General features: G+C 35.9%; 1 protein-coding gene across 1 annotated transcript in view; it reads left to right on the plus strand.

The window, feature by feature from the left end:
* Nucleotides 1-767: 767 nt before the first annotated feature.
* Nucleotides 768-20130, plus strand: part of LOC104073779 (protein furry homolog-like) — a gene marked incomplete at both ends in the record, with an annotated part of 28375 nt that continues 9012 nt past the window's right edge. The window contains 14 exons of the mRNA XM_009573684.1: nt 768-866; nt 2338-2439; nt 8493-8596; nt 9236-9344; nt 10337-10423; nt 11084-11255; nt 11973-12105; nt 12357-12464; nt 13767-14004; nt 14665-14850; nt 15434-15520; nt 16323-16591; nt 16991-17186; nt 18189-18313. Of these exons, the coding sequence (XP_009571979.1) occupies nt 768-866; nt 2338-2439; nt 8493-8596; nt 9236-9344; nt 10337-10423; nt 11084-11255; nt 11973-12105; nt 12357-12464; nt 13767-14004; nt 14665-14850; nt 15434-15520; nt 16323-16591; nt 16991-17186; nt 18189-18313 (2015 nt within the window). The remainder of the gene's footprint in view (nt 867-2337; nt 2440-8492; nt 8597-9235; nt 9345-10336; nt 10424-11083; nt 11256-11972; nt 12106-12356; nt 12465-13766; nt 14005-14664; nt 14851-15433; nt 15521-16322; nt 16592-16990; nt 17187-18188; nt 18314-20130) is intronic.

Below are 20130 nucleotides of genomic sequence, written 5' to 3' on the forward strand. Positions count from 1 at the left end.
CCTTATATTATAGGGAAATTACGAGTATAGAAAATCTCTTCCAGAAGAGCCAACTCCCTCTCCAACAGCTCACCCCCCAATTTGATAAATAAAGCAGAAACACAGTATAAAACAGTAGGTTGATGATAATGTTTAAATGGATTATCACAGGTATCCAGAGAGAAGCCTAAGAGACTTGCAGTCTCTTAGGGGTTTTGCAGGGGTTTTGATGAAGACGGTAGCTGCCTGGTTTGTGGAAGGAAGGCTATTCTGTATGCAAGGACAGAGTGGGTGAAAAAGGTGTAGGGCTCCATGCATCTGTTTCATTAATTCTGAAAGCTGAACAAAGACCGCTTACATGGTCGGTTGACTGGTAATCCTGTGTATCATTTCCTGAGTTTTCAGTTTTCAGAACTGGAGGACATAAAAGAAAAGGGGAGCATTGAAGAGAGGAACAGTGAAAAAAGTTATGTGTATTATTTTTTTAAATATATGAAATTATGCTTTTAAAGAGTTTCAGTGTAGTTTTTATTTGTTAGTTGGAGGCAAATACTTTTTCTTCTTTAGGTATGCATTACAGGCCACATTCTTAAAATAGTGGGGTGGTTGTAGTGTATGACGCGATTTCTTATGTTTCTGTTTATATTTCAGATAAATACACTCAAATACTTAACCTAATGTAAGATTTAACTTTTGAATGTTCTTGAATTCATGGACATTTAATATGTATTTAAATTGCCTCCTGTATAAGCTTTCAAACCCATTTATGTGTGTATTTGTTTTAACAGGCTGTTAAAAATGAAGTGAATGTGCCATGTTTGAAAAATTTTGTGGAGATGCTTTATCAGACTACCTTTGAATTGAGTTCAAGAAAGAAGCATTCGCTGGTATTTCAAAGAAATATTTCAACTTCTCCATTTTGCTCATTGTAGACTTTTAAGCTAGTACATTATATGAGGAAAAGCTAACAGCTGTATTAATTTAAATCTTCACTCCCCAGTTGAAGTGTAATTAAATTCACAACTTGTGTGCAGGATATGTGCTCTGTTATCTCACTTGTGAGACTGTATTGAAATTAATGCTTGTTTTTGATTATTTTAGTGGGTTTTAGCACAGAGTTATTTAACCTAACGTCTCTTCTAAAAAGAACTTGCATTCAGGGAGTCTGTGTATTTAAATTATGTTTAATTGAAAGATGGAAGAAGATGGAAGCGTCAGACAAGACTTTTTCAGCAAAATAGCAGCCTGTTAATAGCCCTGCTCTGCCTGTTTTCTCCTCTCCTCATATGCTCTGTTTCTCTTTTTCCAATATTTTTTATTATCTCTTTCGGATATAAATATCTGTGGTTTTTTTCCCCCTAAGACCTCATGTTAGCTTTTCCCCTAAAACTGCATCTTAACAAGGATTTAAATCTCTTATTAATGCAGTATTTGGTAATTCTTGATGACCATGGCAACCATGTTTCAAGTTGATTCACTTCACTTTGCTGGAAATGTAGAGCTGAGTTTTGCATTACAATTGGCATATTCAGTAAATGCAAGTGAATATAAAATGATTTATCCTCACTTTCATGTTAAGGACGAGCTTTACTTTCTGGTATTCTGAGCATATAAAGCATATGTCATTGTACATTGTTTAACTCCTTATGTAAGAATGACATAAAGTAGTTGATGTTAGTATTCACAATGTCATTTTATTTATGAAGTCAGAAGATTACATCAAGATTACAATTTACCTATTTTTCCTCATTCTTTAATTTTGCTCCCTAACAAGATAATCTGCAGTCAGATCTGGTATTAATCACCATTATATATTCTGTTAAAGTATGATTAAACAAGTCTTATGTTACTAAAGCAAAGCAAAGTCATGCTAGTCTGCATATTCAAAGACTTCATTAAATTGTGCTTCATTCCTTACCAAAAGTAGACCTTGAGGACAAGTAACATTTCTGACAACCTAAGGTCTGCCTCGGTTTTTACTGAGTTGATGATGTTTTTCCCAAATATTCTTCTTAGAGGCAGTTCCCCCTCCCAGCATGTAGGACCCCATGAATTGAATCATGTGGTTGCAATGAGATCTGCTCACAGTCTTTGTTTGAGATCAGGCCTTGCTAGGGGATGAGCTTCACCGTGGTCCCACTGCCCCAGTCTTACACCATGGGCTCTTATAGCACATAGGTTATACCCAGGACACCATGCCTGGCACGTGTGTCCTAGTGCAGGGGAAGGGCTGCTGTGCAATGCTAAAACTGTGAGAGTGAGAGACAAGAACTGACTGTGTATCTCATTCTCAATGTACAAGACTTTGGAGGTCTGCAAAGAGCAATTTGATCAATTCTTTTTCCCCCCTACTCATAGGCTTTGTATCCATTGATCACCTGCCTGTTGTGTGTCAGTCAGAAACAGTTTTTTTTAAATAACTGGCACGTTTTCCTGCAGAACTGTTTGTCACATCTAAAGGTAAGAATCCTTTTCAATTCAGGAACTGTTGCAAATCAATAGCATTTATTCCGATATGTTCTCAGCGTTCTTGTGCCAAATAAACAATGAATATTTTGCTGTTTAAAAGGACACTGTGAAATATATTAAACTTAGTAGTAAGTTTTTATGATGCTATGTAATGCTGGAAATAGATGTGGTCCCCTTGGGGACCATCAGGTTTACTGAGTCAAATCTGCAGGAGAAGTATCTGCTAATAAACGTTATTTATGCCAGAGGAAGTAGAAACTGTAATTCTTCATGTGCAAGTTATATGTGAGAAAATAGGTAGCTTGTCTACTCCTTTAAGTAGAATGTATAGTAAGTGCAAAATTTCTCTCTTGTTCACTTATTGAAGGAACAGAAAATGAATTGGGAGTCCAGAAAAGAGATTATATCTGCAGCCTGTGAGATACATTTTCCAAATAAAAATTACAGTGTCCCTTTAACTCATGGCTTCAGTTGATAGCATTGTAAACATGAGTTGATTGATAAAGAGATCAAGATACTTAGAAATTAGGGATTTGTTTTAGTGACTTTCTTGCAGCATTAATTGTCTTTCCTTAATTTTGATTAACATAGTTCATGATTTTGCCTAATGTATTGATTTTTATAATTATAATAAATTCTTTGATCCACCTTCACAATATTCATTCTGGTTAGGTGTGAGTGACAATTCTGAACTTGTTAGTACAATACGTAAAACAGCATGAAGTCAAAATCAAACAGGTTTAGCTGCTTGGATTTTTTTCTAAGGGTCATTTTGTTTTCATGACATCTTCCACACTTTCCTGTTGCTTGTTGGGTTTTTGTATATTTTTCATCTAACATTGCAGTTCTTTTGCAATATTTGCCGTGATTTTTGTTTTGTTGTTTATTTTGCTTATGGAAGCTGCTTTGTGCTTTTGTTTTTAAAGCTTTTAAAAAAATACTTACAATCTAGGAGTTGCATTTTTCTGGCATAATGTCCATTGCTGATAATGGATGTATTAAAACTAAAAATGCCAGTGAGTTTAACTGGTAGCTGCTGAGCATGCATTTTATATTTTACTTAGTTTTGTTAACCACTAACAGCTTAACACGTTTCCTGTAAGGCTCTATTCAGTAGAAATTCTACATAGGAATTTCTGCAATTCAGCATTTGCAGTGTTATGATTCTGTGCCATTAATGAGTTATTTAGGATATTTTATGGCTTGGTTTAATTTGGCCCACCAAATACTATTGGTTTTTTGGGTGCCTACCTTGTTCAGAAACTTTGAGTTTAATCTTGAAAAATACACCCCCACTGTCCTCATGTGTCTTATGAATTAATGTGTTCCTTTGTTTCTGAAGCTAATTAAATGCATGCACTCTGTAATAAGTAATCTCATTAATTTATAAATTTGAATTTCACAACAGTTTAGTCTTTTAGATTTCCCCTTCCCCATTGTATTTCCTGATTTCTTAATGACTAAAGTTATTTTATTTGCAGTTGCCTAAATATGTAAAATGCAATAAGGATTCCAAATCCATTGTCTCTAGTGTCTTTGTTATTTAATAAAGTAATTTTGAGAGTTACTGGGAGATACTTTAGAGTACTGAAAAGGTTCATCCACCCTTACCGTATTAGTTAAAATTAAAAAATTAGCAATTGAAATAACGACAACACTTAGACTCTGTTGCAGGGATATTCTATGAAGAGTGCAGGCCCATTAGCAAGTCGCCAAGAGGTGACATAGGTCATGGATTCATGGTGCTTACTTTATTCCCTGGTGAGTGCCCAGCGCAAACTCTTACCTAGCAATGAACACCACGTGGTCACACTTTGGTGACAGAAATAAGCGATTTCCCATTTGCCATGGTGTGAAAGTTCACATCTTTGCAGTTGCTCCATAGAACCTGATGCATAGTATATTCTTACCCTGCCTTACCCTGCAGTATTTCAGTGCTACATTGTACTTGATAATGCTCCTGAGAGTGCTCTGAATCCTAATCCAGTACTAGCAATATTTATTGCCCTTGTAAACAATTTGTACTAGGTTTCAGTGCACACTACCTTTAGTTATCCTCAAAGCAGGCTTATTGTAGGGGAAACCATCTAGCCTTGCTGAAAGGAGGGAGCCTAGGGGTCTGGACCGATGCAAATAGCAGATAAGTGAGTTGTAAGAGTCAGTTTAGACTGGGAGTGTACCAAAGGGTGTTTCTTGGTATACGTATAGCTGGCCTTGTCCCACAAAGCAGTTGGGATGCTGTTTCAGCACTGAGCCCAGCAGGGCATTTCTTTACACACAGTAGTGTAGATCAGCAGTGACACGGGGTCAGTATTGTAAAACGTTTTGCTTACTTTTTTGACTAGTATTTAGATAGACTAATTCTAGCAGGTTTGTCAGAAAGCTGATAGGTTCTTGGATGAAGCTGAGTTGTCGTGGTACCCTTACCACCTCTTCTGGGAAGAGGAAGGAACATTTAAGAAAGCTGCTGAAATGGGAGGGGAAAGTGTCTATCACTCTGCACCACTGTTGGGTGGAAAAGAATATTTTTTTTTCACGGTTTAACCTTAGTGTCTGTTACCACAAAACCTTGAAGGTTGGAGGAACGTTTTCTGCCACTGTAGGAAAACCTGTATTTCTACTGAATAGAGTCCTTACTAGACAGCTATCTGTTGTTTTTGTGCTTTTTTTCATCTAACATGCATGTGCCTTCCATTCTCATGTTTGTTATGTTTTGCTGTCTCACATTGCTTTATTTAGATGCCATCTAACAACAGTATCAGAAAACAAATAGAAACACTGCAGGTGAGTTAATATGTTGTTATAACTCAGTGAAACGTTGCTTTGTCTCATGTAAATACTTTGTTTTGTTTTTATATGTTAATTGTTGTATTTTGTGCTTTCCTTTCTTTGTAAAACTGCTGTTAGTACTGTTAAGAAGCAACAGGACTAAGAATAGCTAATGTTTCAAAGATCCTTTTTTATTGCCAGGGATTAAAGGAGAAAGATCAGAAAATGATCTAATATCAGTTTTTCCTTGGGGGTGAAAAAGTGGCTTTGTGAGATTGAATATCAATATCACAGCTGGTTTCCCTGAACAGCAGTGCATGTTTCCACTGGAAGTAAACTACCTATTCAGATGTATGGTTTTTTCTGTTAATTCATTTCAAAAAGTGTCTTGCATGTGAGCAAACTTGAAAACATTTTCACAATAAAAAAAATGTGAAACTGATTTACTGTAACAACTTTCAGTGCACTAACCTGAAAGACTTTTACACTGTTGGTTTTGCAGGTTTTAAAAAGTAGAAATTGTTTTAGTTCAGAACAGAAGAAAAGTTTAACATCAGTGTTAAAAAGTACTTTCTTCAGTAAGTGACTACATTTGACTAACATGGAAAAAATGCTATTTTGTTTCTTGCCTTCATTGAGATATGTTTCATTGACTCATCTTAATGTGTCATGTAAGACCACTGTAGATTTGCTCTTAGTTTTTTGGTTTTGTCACAGAGATACAGTTCTTGAACACTTATTCCATCGTCTGCTGATACAATTTATGTTAAAAGTTTTAGTATTTTAAACAAAACTATGTTGAAAAAAACCCCAGATAGATTCCTTTAAAGTCTGACAGGCATCAGCTAAAAAGACTGAAATTCAGCCAGGTTGGTGAATTATGCAGCCATATATACTGTATTCTAGTTGCAGTAATCTCAAAGAGAAAATGAAATACTGACATATTAACACCAAGTGTACAAGAAGTGTGCCATAAATTAGACCCAAAAAGCCGTTTTCTTCCAGCGTATTTGTTTAGTTCCTAATTATAGAAAGAGATAATGAAAATTTTCAAAGCTTAAGAAATTAGAAGTACTGCTGTGTTTATTTTGTGACCTTTTTAAAAAGGTGAATGCCTCCTTATACTTTTTTTAACAAAGAAGCAAATTTTGTCATAACTAATCAGAAGTAGCTATTTTGAATGATAAACCTCCTAACAAATGGAATATTGTTAACACATTGTAAAATATCTGCAACCTATACAATTTTTTTGATTAGATGATTGGAAACCAATAGTAAATTTTTGGTTTTCTTCTGGACCTGTAAATTAAGCTCCCCTTTGGAATATCAGAAGTAAGAAAATTGAAGCATTACTCTAGTTCTAGATAGACTTTGATAATGCATGTACCAATGAATTCACCAGCCTACTTTGAACATCAAGAACTGTTGGCCTGTAGATGAAATATGATGAATAATAATATCATGGTTTTTTGCTGTTTAAGTTGATCAAAATCAAAGCTATCACAGTCTCACCCTGTCGTACAATTATGAGCGTTTGCTTTTTCCTCACGGTAGCACTGCTGGTAAATTAACTGCACAGTGAGACAGTTATTTGTCTGAATACTAACCAGGGACAGGTGTAGCTTTTTACTAGTTAGATTTTGTCCAGATCACCTTCCTAAATTTACTTGCTGCCTAGTTGCAGGTCTGCTAATTCAGAGGCGATGGCAGGAACACATTGATGAGTGTGAAGGGAGGGTAGAACAGCATTATCACTGACGTAGACTGGGTTGAGTTATTCCCCCTAATATTCTGATAAACCGTCATGTATGTTATATGTCTGTGAAGTACCACTTTTGCCTCTGTGATTTTGTGGTGGGCTTTTAGCCTTTCTTAAAGTAAGCTGCTGCTGAAACCAGTAGTCGCGACCCACCCGTGTTAAAGCCATCCAAAATACTCTCCTTTGTATAGTCTATTGCACAGACATGGCCATGAAATTATTTGGATCAACTTACTGGTGTGAGTTGGACTTTCTTACTGCTAGAGTCAATGCAAAGGGAGCAATGACATTGTGGAGGAGGGGACCAAGGATGAAACCATCTCTTTTCGAACAGTATGGTCTTGGATCCACTTACACGCTGTGTGAAATTGTGCTCCACTTGTTCTGGGAGGACAAAGTAGTCTGCTATTCTGACTCATTGGCTTGTGGTAGAGGCCACAAAAAGTGAAATTAGTTAGGTTCAAGCCATCATATAGATATGTCTTGAAACAGAAGGACTTCACTGGAGATGGGGAAGCTGTGTTTTTGGGGTTCTTTTGTTGGTTTTTTGTTGGTTTTGTTTGGGGTTTTCTTGTTTGTGGGTTTTGTTGTTTTTTTTTTTAACTGAGAGAATGCCTAAGATGATGACAACTGGGAATCATTTATTCTGTTCATAAGCTCATACTTATGGCGAATTCCAAGAATCTCGCTGGACACTTCAAGGTTATAAATACACCAAGAATCCCTGGTTGGAAAAGGGATTGCTGGAGTTGGTACAAAGAATGTTAGTTACTTACTGGTTTACAGCTTAAGACCTAGGAGGAGCAAAGCTAAACTCCTAGTAGCAGCTTTAAGACAAAAAATAATTGTTTTTCATACGGTTCATAATTTAAACTGAATTATGCCATTAGATTTTATATTAATTCAAGAAAAAGCTAGCTTAATTGTTACAATAAAAATCCATTGGAAGTGAGTAAACGCTAATACAGCCCACAGGAAATGGCTAAGTTGGGTGAAGCCTGGAGTGCACACCCAGAGAAGCATCCTTGTGTGCCTGCCCTGTTTTGCATTCTTTTCTTCTGTACCTGCTACTGTCTGCTGACATAAACTGAGTGACGGACTTAGACTTCGTGCCTGATCCAAAGCAGCTACTCCGATGTTTTAGACAAACTATGAGTTAGTTTGCTATAAAGTAGGTATTCGTTACCAATGGCTTTCTGAGAAAAGTTCTTGGAAGCAATACACTCTTGATGCTCACCTCAAGAGGAATATCTGCTTTTTAGTTACTCCTCTGCTCTCAGAGTGAAAGACGTGTAAAACAATCTCAAATTACTAGTTAAATATTCAGGTAGCATTGGAAATATTCAATACAGGGTTGTTTTTATGAAAACACATTAAGACTTGTAGTCAGTATTAAACACATCTGTTTTCATTGTTAAAAAAAGTTGAAAATATTCTCAAAAGTCAAAAGAGTAACAATTGAATTTTCTGAGTGTCTGAAAGGCAACAGTAACTGTATTTTTCATTTATTTTACAGAATAAAGATCCCAAAATGTCCCGAGTTGCACTGGAATCTTTGTATAGGTTATTGTGGGTTTATGTTATTAGAATAAAATGTGAAAGCAACACTGTAACTCAAAGGTAAGTTCATTATGCAAAGGATTTCAAACTATTGATTGGTGGGGTTTTTTACCCCTAGTGATATCAGAAGAGATCTTAAAGCCAGCTCAGGGATGGTCTAGTCGGGTAAACAGGGGAACAAAGACTTCATCTTAATAGAGAAAACCAAAAGAACTTAATTACTTTGACGAGGAGAAAGAATAGAGTCTACAATTGTCTTTGCAGGGATATGCAGGGATAGAAGAGGGCAGAGTGATAAGAAGCAGGAAATTTATTAAAGTTAAAAGGCACTAATAGTACCAGAGCAAATAGGGTATGAAGTGGCCATCACTAAGTATGGGCTGGAAATGAAGAGATTTTCTTTAGGAATTAGCATCATAAGAATTTGGAAGAGTCATTCAGGTTTTGCCCCTCTTCCTGACTATTACTAACTAGTTTAAAGCAGATCTGGTCACTTTATAAATGAACCTGTGATACTGTTGCCTGTGACAGTAGAGGGCTGTACTTTGTTTAGGTGGTCCTACCTCCTGTCATATGTTTATGTATTATTTAGTAGCAATTCCCACACACTTTTCCAGATTTGAGCTGTAACATCTATGCTATTATAAAGAGTTGTTTTTTGAAGTTTTTTTTTTTCTTTTGGTTTCTGAATTCTTGTAGCCGTCTCATGAGCATCGTATCAGCACTTTTTCCAAAAGGATCACGTAGTGTGGTCCCACGAGACACACCTCTGAATATATTTGTGAAGATTATTCAGTTCATTGCTCAGGTAAGAATACGTCTAGGTAGAGCTATAAGAATAGGGTGAACATTATTTGGAAGAAATGTAAATTTAAGGTTAGTTTTTGAAATATTTGCACTGAATTAATGGTCTCATATCTTGAATAGAATTTCCCCAAATATGTATAACAAATGAAATGACTTACTCTGTTTCTACTAGTGGCAACATTATTTTACTTAAACTTCAATAATTCTTGTGTATAAACATTATGATGATTAATATTTACATTTGTATTGCACTGTTGTGGGGGTGTGTGTATATATATATTAAAAATACACTAATATAATTAGTATGTTCCATTATCATATTTTTATAAGGGACAAAGCATTTGAACAGTAATACCTGCTTATATTTAGCCTGGAGACTAGCCTCTGTAGACAGAAAAAATATGCAATGCATGCAGTAGTGTGTAGTTAGTATTGCATTATGATTTACATTATTTTATGTGCTTCTGTTGTCCTAATATCAAAATGCAGGATATGATCTCACAAGATAAACTTGATTCATCTACAACCTTATAGATTAGAGACATGTTTTCCTGTCTTACAGATAGCTTGTCTGTGCTTCAGCTTCCAAAATGTTTTGCTTCTGGTCATAGAAGGATGAGGCAGGACTCACAACCCTTCAGTGTTCATGTTTGTTTCCTAGGGCTCCTCTTTTTATCACGAATTTTTAGTTATCTAAAACAGTTCAGCTTATTTGTAGAAATGTGTTTGACCTGAGCAGAATTGTCTGGGAATTTTTTCAGGAGAAATGGTTCAACCATATCAGGGCATGAGCTGTGTTGAATTGTACTATATTTTAAAAAGAACATTAAGTCCTAAGAATAAATAGGAAAAAAGGAATATTTTAAAAACTTTTTTATTTTTATTTTTTTAAACTTTTAAGACATGATACCCAGGACCTGTGCAAAGCCAAGAAATTAAACTATGCATATTAACAGAAAAGAGATAATCATATCCATCTATTTTGCTTTATAGGAACGTTTGGATTTTGCAATGAAAGAAATAATATTTGATCTTCTTAGTGTTGGAAAATCACCTAAAACTTTCACTATTAATCCAGAGGTAAAAAAGCTCATTACTTGCATGCAGCAAGAACAAGGTATTGGGGGATTTTTTGGGGGAAAGTGGTTAACTATTTTTGAGCCGGGATGAAAGCAGATTAGTGAATATCTGAAGAGGTGTTCTGCTAAAACTAAAGAAATAATTGTAGTCGTGCACAATTGCTGCTTCATTTCCAGTGAGTAAGCTAGCAGCAGTACTACAGTTCAGACTCATTTCAACAATAATTTCAGTAAGTGAATTTTTGTTACAGTATAGCTGTAAAGCCTTTTTTCAGGGAAGTCGTACCTTGCTCATATGGTTCAAGACCCAGTCTAACAGATGAGACTTTAAGCAATGTCTGTCCTCAGTATGTCATTCTCGAGATTCATACTAAGTCCTTTAGTGCTCTGTACTAAAAAATATTCGGTATATTAGCCCATGCAAAGTCAGTTAACTGGAATCAGAGTTGTGGGGAGCCATTGAAGGCTTAAACTTTATTCTTGTTACTTTCATTACCCTAATATGTAATATTTAAATAGTGCCTGTCCTACTGGAACCATACTGCTGTCTGCTTAAAAGAGAGGAAAAATGCAATTTGTGTTTTGCCTCATCTGTGTTACTTTAATGTTATAATTTCTTTTGTTTTCTCTTTCCTTTTTCTTCCCTTTTTTGCTGTTGAAGAGGATGAATATCGGCCTCAGAGTCTTCCTTGTCATAGCAGATAGCTTGCAGCAGAAAGATGGTGAACCACCAATGCCAACAACAGGAGTTGTTCTTCCCTCAGGAAATACTCTGCGTGTGAAGAAAATTTTTCTTAATAAAACGCTGACAGATGAGGAAGCAAAAGTTATAGGTATGTTGTATTCTTTTGTAAGTTGGTATTCCAATATGTGCCTATATGTTCTCAATTATTCTCAAGCAGTACATTTGTGTAACTTTATTTCTGTATTTATTTTAATTGTTAGTGAGAATCTAATGATAGTCTGTTTTAACAGAATTGCTTTGATTCTTTAGGGAGGACTGCTAGACAATATTGACCTTCTGGTGTCTGAGACCAAATCCATGGCTTTTTTTGAAATGTTTTGTGCTGCCAAATTAGCACAAAGAAGCCTGAGTGCAATTAATGTGGTAAATAGCATGGCAATTTTTGTTCCCTTGATGTCAGTCTAGAATGTCCCAAATGTCCCACAGCTGAAGTGGAGTAAGACAATTTTGATCCCTGTGCTCTGTTGATCTTCTGTGGATGAGGTAGTCGTCTCTAAAGGACTGTTTCAACATGCAAAATTTGAACTAGAAACTAAAATGCTCGGAATTGAGAAAACAGAAAAGCAACTATTGTTTGCTTCCTTGTTTATGTTCTTTCTGAAAGAAACTTCTACTTTCATATAGAACCTCCTACTACTCATTTAACATGCATTTCTTTTGACACGTAAAGTGTGTGTTTCATGTCATCTTTTGTAAAAGAAGAAATTTGTCCTAAGGTGAATAAGTGGCAAATATTTAAAAAAAAAAGTGTGAAGATTAAATGAGAACAAATGAAAGACGTGATTTGAACTCTTTGGCTTTTCAGGAATGTCCGTATACTACCCTCAAGTCAGAAAAGCCCTAGATAGCATTCTTAGGCATTTGGACAAAGAAGTTGGAAGGCCCATGTGCATGACTAGCGTGCAGATGTCCAATAAAGAACCTGAAGACATGATTACGTATGTACTGAATTACAATATTTTCACTGTCACAGTTATGTCATATTATTTTTATGCTGTAATGTTGCAGATGCGATCATTAATGCATTACAGTTGTTGGCTTTTTACTTGACAATTAAATGAGTGCTAATTTCATTAATTAATGATAGAAATTTTTGTTAGCTCCTTAGTTTTGACATGAAATTGAAAATATTTGTGGTGTACTGAAGTAGATTTTCCTGTTGTTTGTTGGTTATAAACTGGTTTTGTAGGGGTGAGAGAAAACCTAAGATAGATTTGTTCAGAACTTGTATTGCTGCTATCCCAAGACTGATTCCAGATGGCATGAGCAGGACTGACCTCATTGAATTGCTTGCAAGGTAAGGGAAATGAAACTCTGCTCTTAAGGGATGTTCCTTTTTAAATACTGTATGTATAAGAGTTTGTCAGTGCACTATGTAGTGCGAGTCCACTGCATACAGAATCCGTTCTTCATATTCCTGCCTACCTTCCGCAATTGGTCAAGTGTTACTGGCCAGAGTAGCAGGAGGTAAATTTATCCTGAAGATGTTGCACTTATTTTTTGAGAGAATTTTTTAAAAAGTAGGAATTTTTCTGTTGCTTTGGTTTTTGAACTTGTTTTATCTTTTTGTTACTATCATACTATTTTTTCCCTTTTTTCTTTTTCTTTTTTTTTTTTTCTTCTCCCTTCCTATTGCTAGTACTGTAAATTATCAAACGATTCTTGTTTGACATTACCAAAATGTGAGACAGGCACTTACAGGAATTTTTTTTTCTTGTTGTCTACTAATCCTGCTTCCTTTTTCCATTTTTTTGATCCGACACTACCCATAATTCTTCCATCTCTTACCTCAATTTAAATCAAATGTGCCTTATCAGTACTGATAAGTAGTTGAGACAACTGGACAGCTAGGTGTTTGCAGGTGGGTAAACTGGTATTCAGAGAATATGTAGTTGTGGTACATGCAGACAGTCTTTACTTATTACTAGAGTGATAAACCTTCTTCTTTTTAATTTTTTTATTTTTAATACAATAATGGTCTTGGTGCAGAAATATAAGATAGCTTTTAGCTTTGAAATTATAAATTCATTTGCATATAATGTGTTAAGTTACATATATAAAAAAGTTTGTAATAATGTGAGAGAATAAGATTTTTCTAACACTTTTTCTTCAGTGTCAAAAATCACATAAAAGACATGAAGTATTAAGTAATAATACAGTACTGGATAAGTTTCTTCTACCATAGTGGGCTGAGACATATTTCCAAAGTAAAGCTGCTTTATTTGCAAAACCAATCTACTCTTTTCAAATTTTAATTTTAAGAAAACAACCTGTACATCACAGGGTGGCTGCCTACTGAGCTCTAAGGTGGTTGCTCAAATGCATGCAAAGATGTGCCTATATGAAATATTTGACTATCTGTCTTGAAAATTGTTTGTTTATACTAAGTTTTGTGAAGTCTTGCATTATTTTGCTGTAGTAGTAGCACCTTCTGTTAGTAGCCAGTTTCAGATGTATTCAGTGCAGAAAATGCATCTGTGTGGAAGTATTTTACATTGTACAGTAAAGAAGGAAGAGTTGACTCCAAACTTTAATTTATGAAGGCTGGTTAAGAGTATGCCAATATAGGGTGATGATACTGGTATTTTTTTCTAAACAGGCTGACAATTCATATGGATGAAGAACTTCGTGCCTTGGCTTTCAATACTCTCCAAGCATTAATGCTTGATTTTCCAGATTGGCGGGAAGATGTTCTTTCAGGATTTGTATATTTTATTGTGCGTGAAGTGACTGATATCCACCCAACGCTTCTTGACAATGCAGTAAAAATGTTGGTGCAGCTCATAAATCAGTGGAAACAAGCAGCCCAAATGCACAATAAAACCCAAGATTCTCAGGTATTTCTAAATAAGGTCCTTTGGTGTTAAAACTTGGTTTGAATCTACATACAATTTTATTAGTAGACTTTATTGGTTTTGTTAAGTAATAAAAATTCAGCTTACTTTCTTACAGTGCTTGAAGATTTTTAGACGTATTATTTTAAATCAGCATTTTTGCCAAAAAATTACTTTAATATTATTAAGTATTCCCTAAACACTAATTCATGGTCACATTTTTGCTCATCATCATGTGAACTGGAAATGATATATTTCTTAATTAATATTACTTAATATAAGTAGAAGTGGATAAACAGTAGAACTAGAAAAAGAGCACCATCTTTTACAAGCAAACAGAAAGGGTTAAAATAATTTAATTTTATACAATCCTATATGTAAGAGTATTACTTACTTATTTTTAATTTTGCCCACTGCATCATTCTCGTGAGAAAGTGAAAGAAGAAAGACTTTCTTGTGATGTTTGTTTGGACTGTGTTCAGAGAGATACTAAAAAGATAAAGTAGCTGGTGTTATACCATTCTCATAATGCAAAATTTGACTAGTAGCCAAACAAGATCTAAATACCTTATGATTAATTCTGCCGTCGCCAATAATGGAACTATAGCTTGGTTGTGTTTACTTTTTTCTTAATTTGCTTAATTTCTGTGATCTTTTTCTTAGCGTGGTGTATCCAATGGGGCTGCCCATACTCTTCCTCTGGAGAGGACCCTTTATTCCAGTGTATTTCACGTGGTGGAAGGCTTTGCTTTGGTCATCCTTTGCAGCACAAGGCCTGCCACCAGGAGGTTAGCTGTCAGCGTTCTCAGAGAAATAAGAGCCTTGTTCACACTTTTAGAAATTTCTAAGGTAAGAGTCGATGACCCATTCTTGTGACTGCCTGTCGTGGTTTAACCCCACGCAGCCGCTCACTCAGCCCCCCTCCGATGGGATGGGGGAGAGAATCGGGAGGGCACAAGTAGGAAAACTCCCGGGTTGAGATAAAACAGTTTAATAATTGAAATAAAACAAAATAGAACAGTAATAGTAACAGTGAGGACAACAACAATAACGAAATATACAAAGCAGGCGATGCACAATGCAACTGCTCACCGACCACCGACCGCGTGTCACAAACGGGGGGGCGGCCCCCCCCCCCCCCGGTTTTTATACTGAGCATGATGTCACATGGTATAGAATACCCCATTGGCCAGCTGGGTCCACCACCCCAGCTGTGCTCCCCCCGCCCCATGCGAGCATCACCCAGCAACAGCCAAAGCATCAATGGGCCATCAACGCTCCTTTCATACCAAACCCAAAACACAGCACACCTGCCAAGCTACTGGGAAGAAAGTTAACTCTGTCCCAGCCGGAACCAGGACACTGCCTAATAAAACTGCTTTTCTCTTGACTTTCTTTGAGCTTTTTATGCTTTGCATTTTGTCTTGTGTAGAGTGATGATGAGTTGGCTATAGATGTAATGGACAGACTAAGTGCTACTATCCTGGAGAGTTTCATACATCTCACTGGGGCTGACCAGGTAGGAGAGTTATTAAGTTGGATATAAGATGAGGTAATTCTGCAAAACTGTCCCAAATAAATTGTATATATTTTACTGATAGTGTCACTATGTTCATGCTAACTTTATCAACAATTTATCACCTTAAAAAAACAAAGAAACAAGCAAACCCTAACAAACAAACAAAAAACCTCAAAAAACTTGAGAAATGTTGTGAGGCTGACACCACCATTGTACACTTTCTGATCAATAGTGTGTTGTTATGGCCACCGTATACACACAGACAGCTATATCTGTATCTGTTTTTTCTCATCTTGCTCCTAGATTACGGTTTATTTGAAGCAGAGAGCACTGCCTTTTTCTGCAGCGATAGAGTGTCTAACAGTCAATGTGTCCTTTATCCATGATGAAAGCTATAATAACTATCAATGAATAACAACTGAATTCCATATTTATATATTTATCATTAACTCTTAATCAAGGAGAAGCTCTTCTGATTTTAGGTTTAGGAAACAAGTTGGAATTCAGTAGTAAGGCTTTCAGAGTCTGGAATCTTTTGGAAGAATTAAGTCATCATGACTGAAAGGGCCTTTCTGTAGAATTTACTATTTCCTAATACCCAGTTCCTTCCCAAACAGCATGTTTATATAACTGTCTACATTAGGAACCTCTGTAAAACAAACCATAAATTAATGAATGTGTTCTATCTATTCCAAATGTGGTTTTGACACTGATATTTTATTAGATATTTAACAATTAAGAGATTGTTATTTAATATACATAGATATTAAATATTGCCTTGTTCTCTTTTTTGTGCACACAGACTACTTTACTGTACTGTCCTAGTTCAATAGATTTACAAACTCTGGCTGACTGGAATTCCTCCCCAATCAGCCATCAGTTTGATGTGGTCAGTCCATCACATATATGGATATTTGCACATGTGACTCAAGGCCAAGATCCATGGATTATAAGCCTCTCAAGTTTTATGAAACAGGAAAATCTTCCAAAACACTGCCCAACAGCTGTAAGCTATGCTTGGACGTTTGCTTATACCAGACTCCAACTGCTGTCTCCACAAGTGGATATAAAGTAAGTTAATTTCCAAAGTAAATACAATATATTATATTGAGTATTCTTTCAAGATTTATCAGCATTGTAATGTCATTATGTTTCAGTGAGGTGACATATGCACTGTTAATATTTTCTGTGGGTTTAATTCAGCTTTATATAACAAAAAATTAAAGCAGTTCTGTCTGGAAAAAAGTTATCTGCTGTAAAGATTAATTAATTCATGCCTTCGGCCATCTCGTAATTCAACAGATTTGACTATTGATTATTGATTCTGAATAATTTCTTCAGAGTTTACCATCTTAATAATTTTGGAAGCAATGGCATATACATAATTGGAAAATAAATTCAGTAGAAAAACAAAGGGAAACCTGGTAAGCTTTGTTTACTATACTGTGTTTTGTTTTGTTTTTTTAATAGCAGCCCTATCAATGCAAAGAAAGTGAATACTACTACAAGCAGTGACTCCTATATTGGGCTCTGGAGAAACTACCTGATTCTTTGCTGCAGTGCAGCATCTTCTTCAAACTCCTCCACCTCCACAGGCTCTGTGAGATGTTCCCCTCCTGAGACGCTGGCGTCTACTCCTGACAGTGGTTATAGCATTGATTCAAGAGTAGGTTCTTCTTCTGTTGCTTACTGTAAATAAGTCTACATGTTACTGGAAGTAGAAACACCTGAGGCTTATAATAACTATCATGATTCTTAGAAACTTGTATAGTTTGTCTGAAAACATGTTTTAGTATACATTTGTGTTTCATTTGTTTAGGATAGTTTTTCTGTTTGCTTCTCCCAATCTGCAATAGAGGTTTTTCTGCTTATGTTTTTTAACACAAAATCTAATCATGTCATGAAAACATTAACCCAATCTCAAAGTCCTATCTAGTGGTAATGACGAAATGTTTTCTTTACCATTAAGGGGTTTTTTTGCTGTCAGTAGACTTCTGCAATTCTGAGCAAATAGCCTGTCACTTCAGTGACTTGAGTCAATGACCTATTCAGGCATGATGTATCTTGTTACATTTTTCCCAACCACAGACAGTTTTCTGTCTGCCTTACTTCACATCACCTGCAGAGATTTTTGTTTGTTTGTTTCTTCTTTGCTTCTTTTTGTTTTTCTCCTTCTTGCCTTCCTGTAGAAGGTGTGGTAGAGGTGAAAATAACTCATGGACTATGCAGCAGATTTTTGGCAGAAGCAGCCTATTCCACTTGTTTGTTACCAAGATCCTTTCCCTAAATCTGAGAAACTGTAGACTGAAAGCTTTGTTCTCTTTCAGAGCCGCAATGGAGACTTAAGGAGTAGGACACCAGAAGTCTGCTTCCTCTCCCTAAGGAGGGCAGATACACTAAACATGCAAAGCATCTATTTATTGTGTTGAGCCATTCATTGTCACTTGACAATGAAAATTCAATTATACAAGGAATGGAGAAGTACTTAATACTACTTTACTATTTCAGAAAGTCTTTTTCTGTGTCAAAGATCAAAAATTTCGTTTTTATCATTTTAAGTCTCTGACCAGCGTGAGAAAACTGTAAAATTACAGCAGATGTTTTAAAATCACACCATGTGATTGTTTGGTAACTACTTCATTCTGTTTTATCCTGGCTTTCTTCTTAGATCATTGGCATTCCATCCCCTTCCTCCCTGTTTAAGCACATAGTTCCAATGATGCGCTCTGAGAGCATGGAAATTACAGAATCCCTTGTTCTGGGACTTGGCAGGACCAACCCAGGAGCTTTTAGGTAACTTTTTTGTTTCATCTGTTTTTATGGTAATTGATTACAAAGCTGGGGAATCAGAACTCAAAAGAAAAGGTTTGCTTTTTTTTCTTTTAAGAATTTTCAAAAAGCTGTGAAAACTGATTACCATTGTCTCTTCTAGCATTTAGTGGTGTGATAAAGATTATTAAAAGTTGAAATAATTTTATGTACAGGTCACGTCTGCATAAAGAAAAAGAAGTTAGTTGAAACAATAAACAGCTGCCTTTTATTGCTATTAAAGGCTGCCCTTATATGAAAGAACAGACTGTGTGGACTATTAACATTTGAAATGTTAATTATACTTACGTTTGTCAGAGTTACTAAACTCTCCTATTGGTATTGCCAACAAACATGTTTCTGAGCTCTTTTTGTGTAGGAGATTCATGATAACTGGATTCTAAAAAGAGATTTTTGGTTCGAGCTGAAAAAAATACCATTTACAACTGTTTTCTGACTAGTGCTGAAGCTCTTGTGGCGTATCCCTCTTCCGCCCCTTTTCTTTTTTTTCTGAGTAAACTTCCTGTAACTTCATAACTAATACACCTTTCTCATACGTTGTACCGATGACAAGTCCATGTGGATTAGTTTGGGTGCTGGTAACTGTGATCTACTGTAGCAGAATTAAATCTGTGCCAAGTCACTTGTTCTGTCAATTTAATTTCATACATCATGTTCAATATATTTGGATTCAGCTCATAATCCAAAACTTTTGGTTACCCTATTGTGACAAGTCTTTATATAAATGTCAAATTCAAAATGGTCTATCTAGCCATAATGGCATTCCTACCTCAACTGAAATTTACTTTTCTTCAAATCCTAATGTACTGTGCTGTCAATGTGTAGTACAAATCCACTAAGGTGAAAAGGCAGCTCAGGAAGCCAGGAGTTTTAAAATGCATCTCTATGCCACTGTCCTCAACTGACAACTCTCTCTTTATGAAGGATAGATGAAGAGGGAGAACATCTGAGGGGAAGAAAACTTCCTGGGGAGGCCAGTGCTCAGCATCAGATGTTCTCTGGCAGCAGCCAACCTCTTATAATGGAGAGTTTACGATGTTGTACCATGCTATAACAACCATAACTCTGCTTCTGCAGAAAAAAACAGGGATTGCCAACACTCTTGGTTTTGAATGAGATCCTTCTTCTCTCCAATCACTTGTGTCCCATATTATGGTAAATGAGGAGCCAAAGATGTATTTGAAACCGTAATGCTAAGTCCTCAGTTACAGTATTCTGTTTTACTCCTTTGATAATCTAATTGTATATCATATCTGACTTTACACTCCTACCAAGAGTAAAGTAAGACTTTGTCCCGTGACCCTGAAGATCTACTGAACAGTTTAAATCATAATTGTGTTCTACAAGTCTAGAAAATGCTTTCAGAAAGGATATCATCAGAAATCCTTGTTTTCTAAATTAGAAACAATTCATTCAGCAAACTTAAAAAAAAAAAATCTGATTCTCATCAGTCTTCTACTTTCTTTGTTCTGAGTTATATGTTTTGTTTCTGATGACTAGCTTTTTTCCTCTGTCCAATGTGCGTACTCACACCAGTTGCTAACTGTAGCCCATCCTTCACCATTGCAGCTCTCCACTGATTTGTTGTTTTGGTTTTGTCTTTTTAAGCACTGTTCCTCCACACTCGGAATGTTTTACTCGGGAACTTTTTTCATTATAGATTATATGTATATGCAGTCCACTTAAACTTGCTAGAGTATTCTTTTTCTCTTCTGTTTTCTCTTACTGATCACATTAACTTGTCTAGGTGTCTCTTGCTTTCCATTGAAAGATGACCCTTT

The sequence above is a fragment of the Fulmarus glacialis genome, unplaced genomic scaffold (assembly GCF_000690835.1).
Source record: "Fulmarus glacialis isolate BGI_N327 unplaced genomic scaffold, ASM69083v1 scaffold48702, whole genome shotgun sequence".
Lineage (NCBI taxonomy): Eukaryota > Metazoa > Chordata > Aves > Procellariiformes > Procellariidae > Fulmarus > Fulmarus glacialis.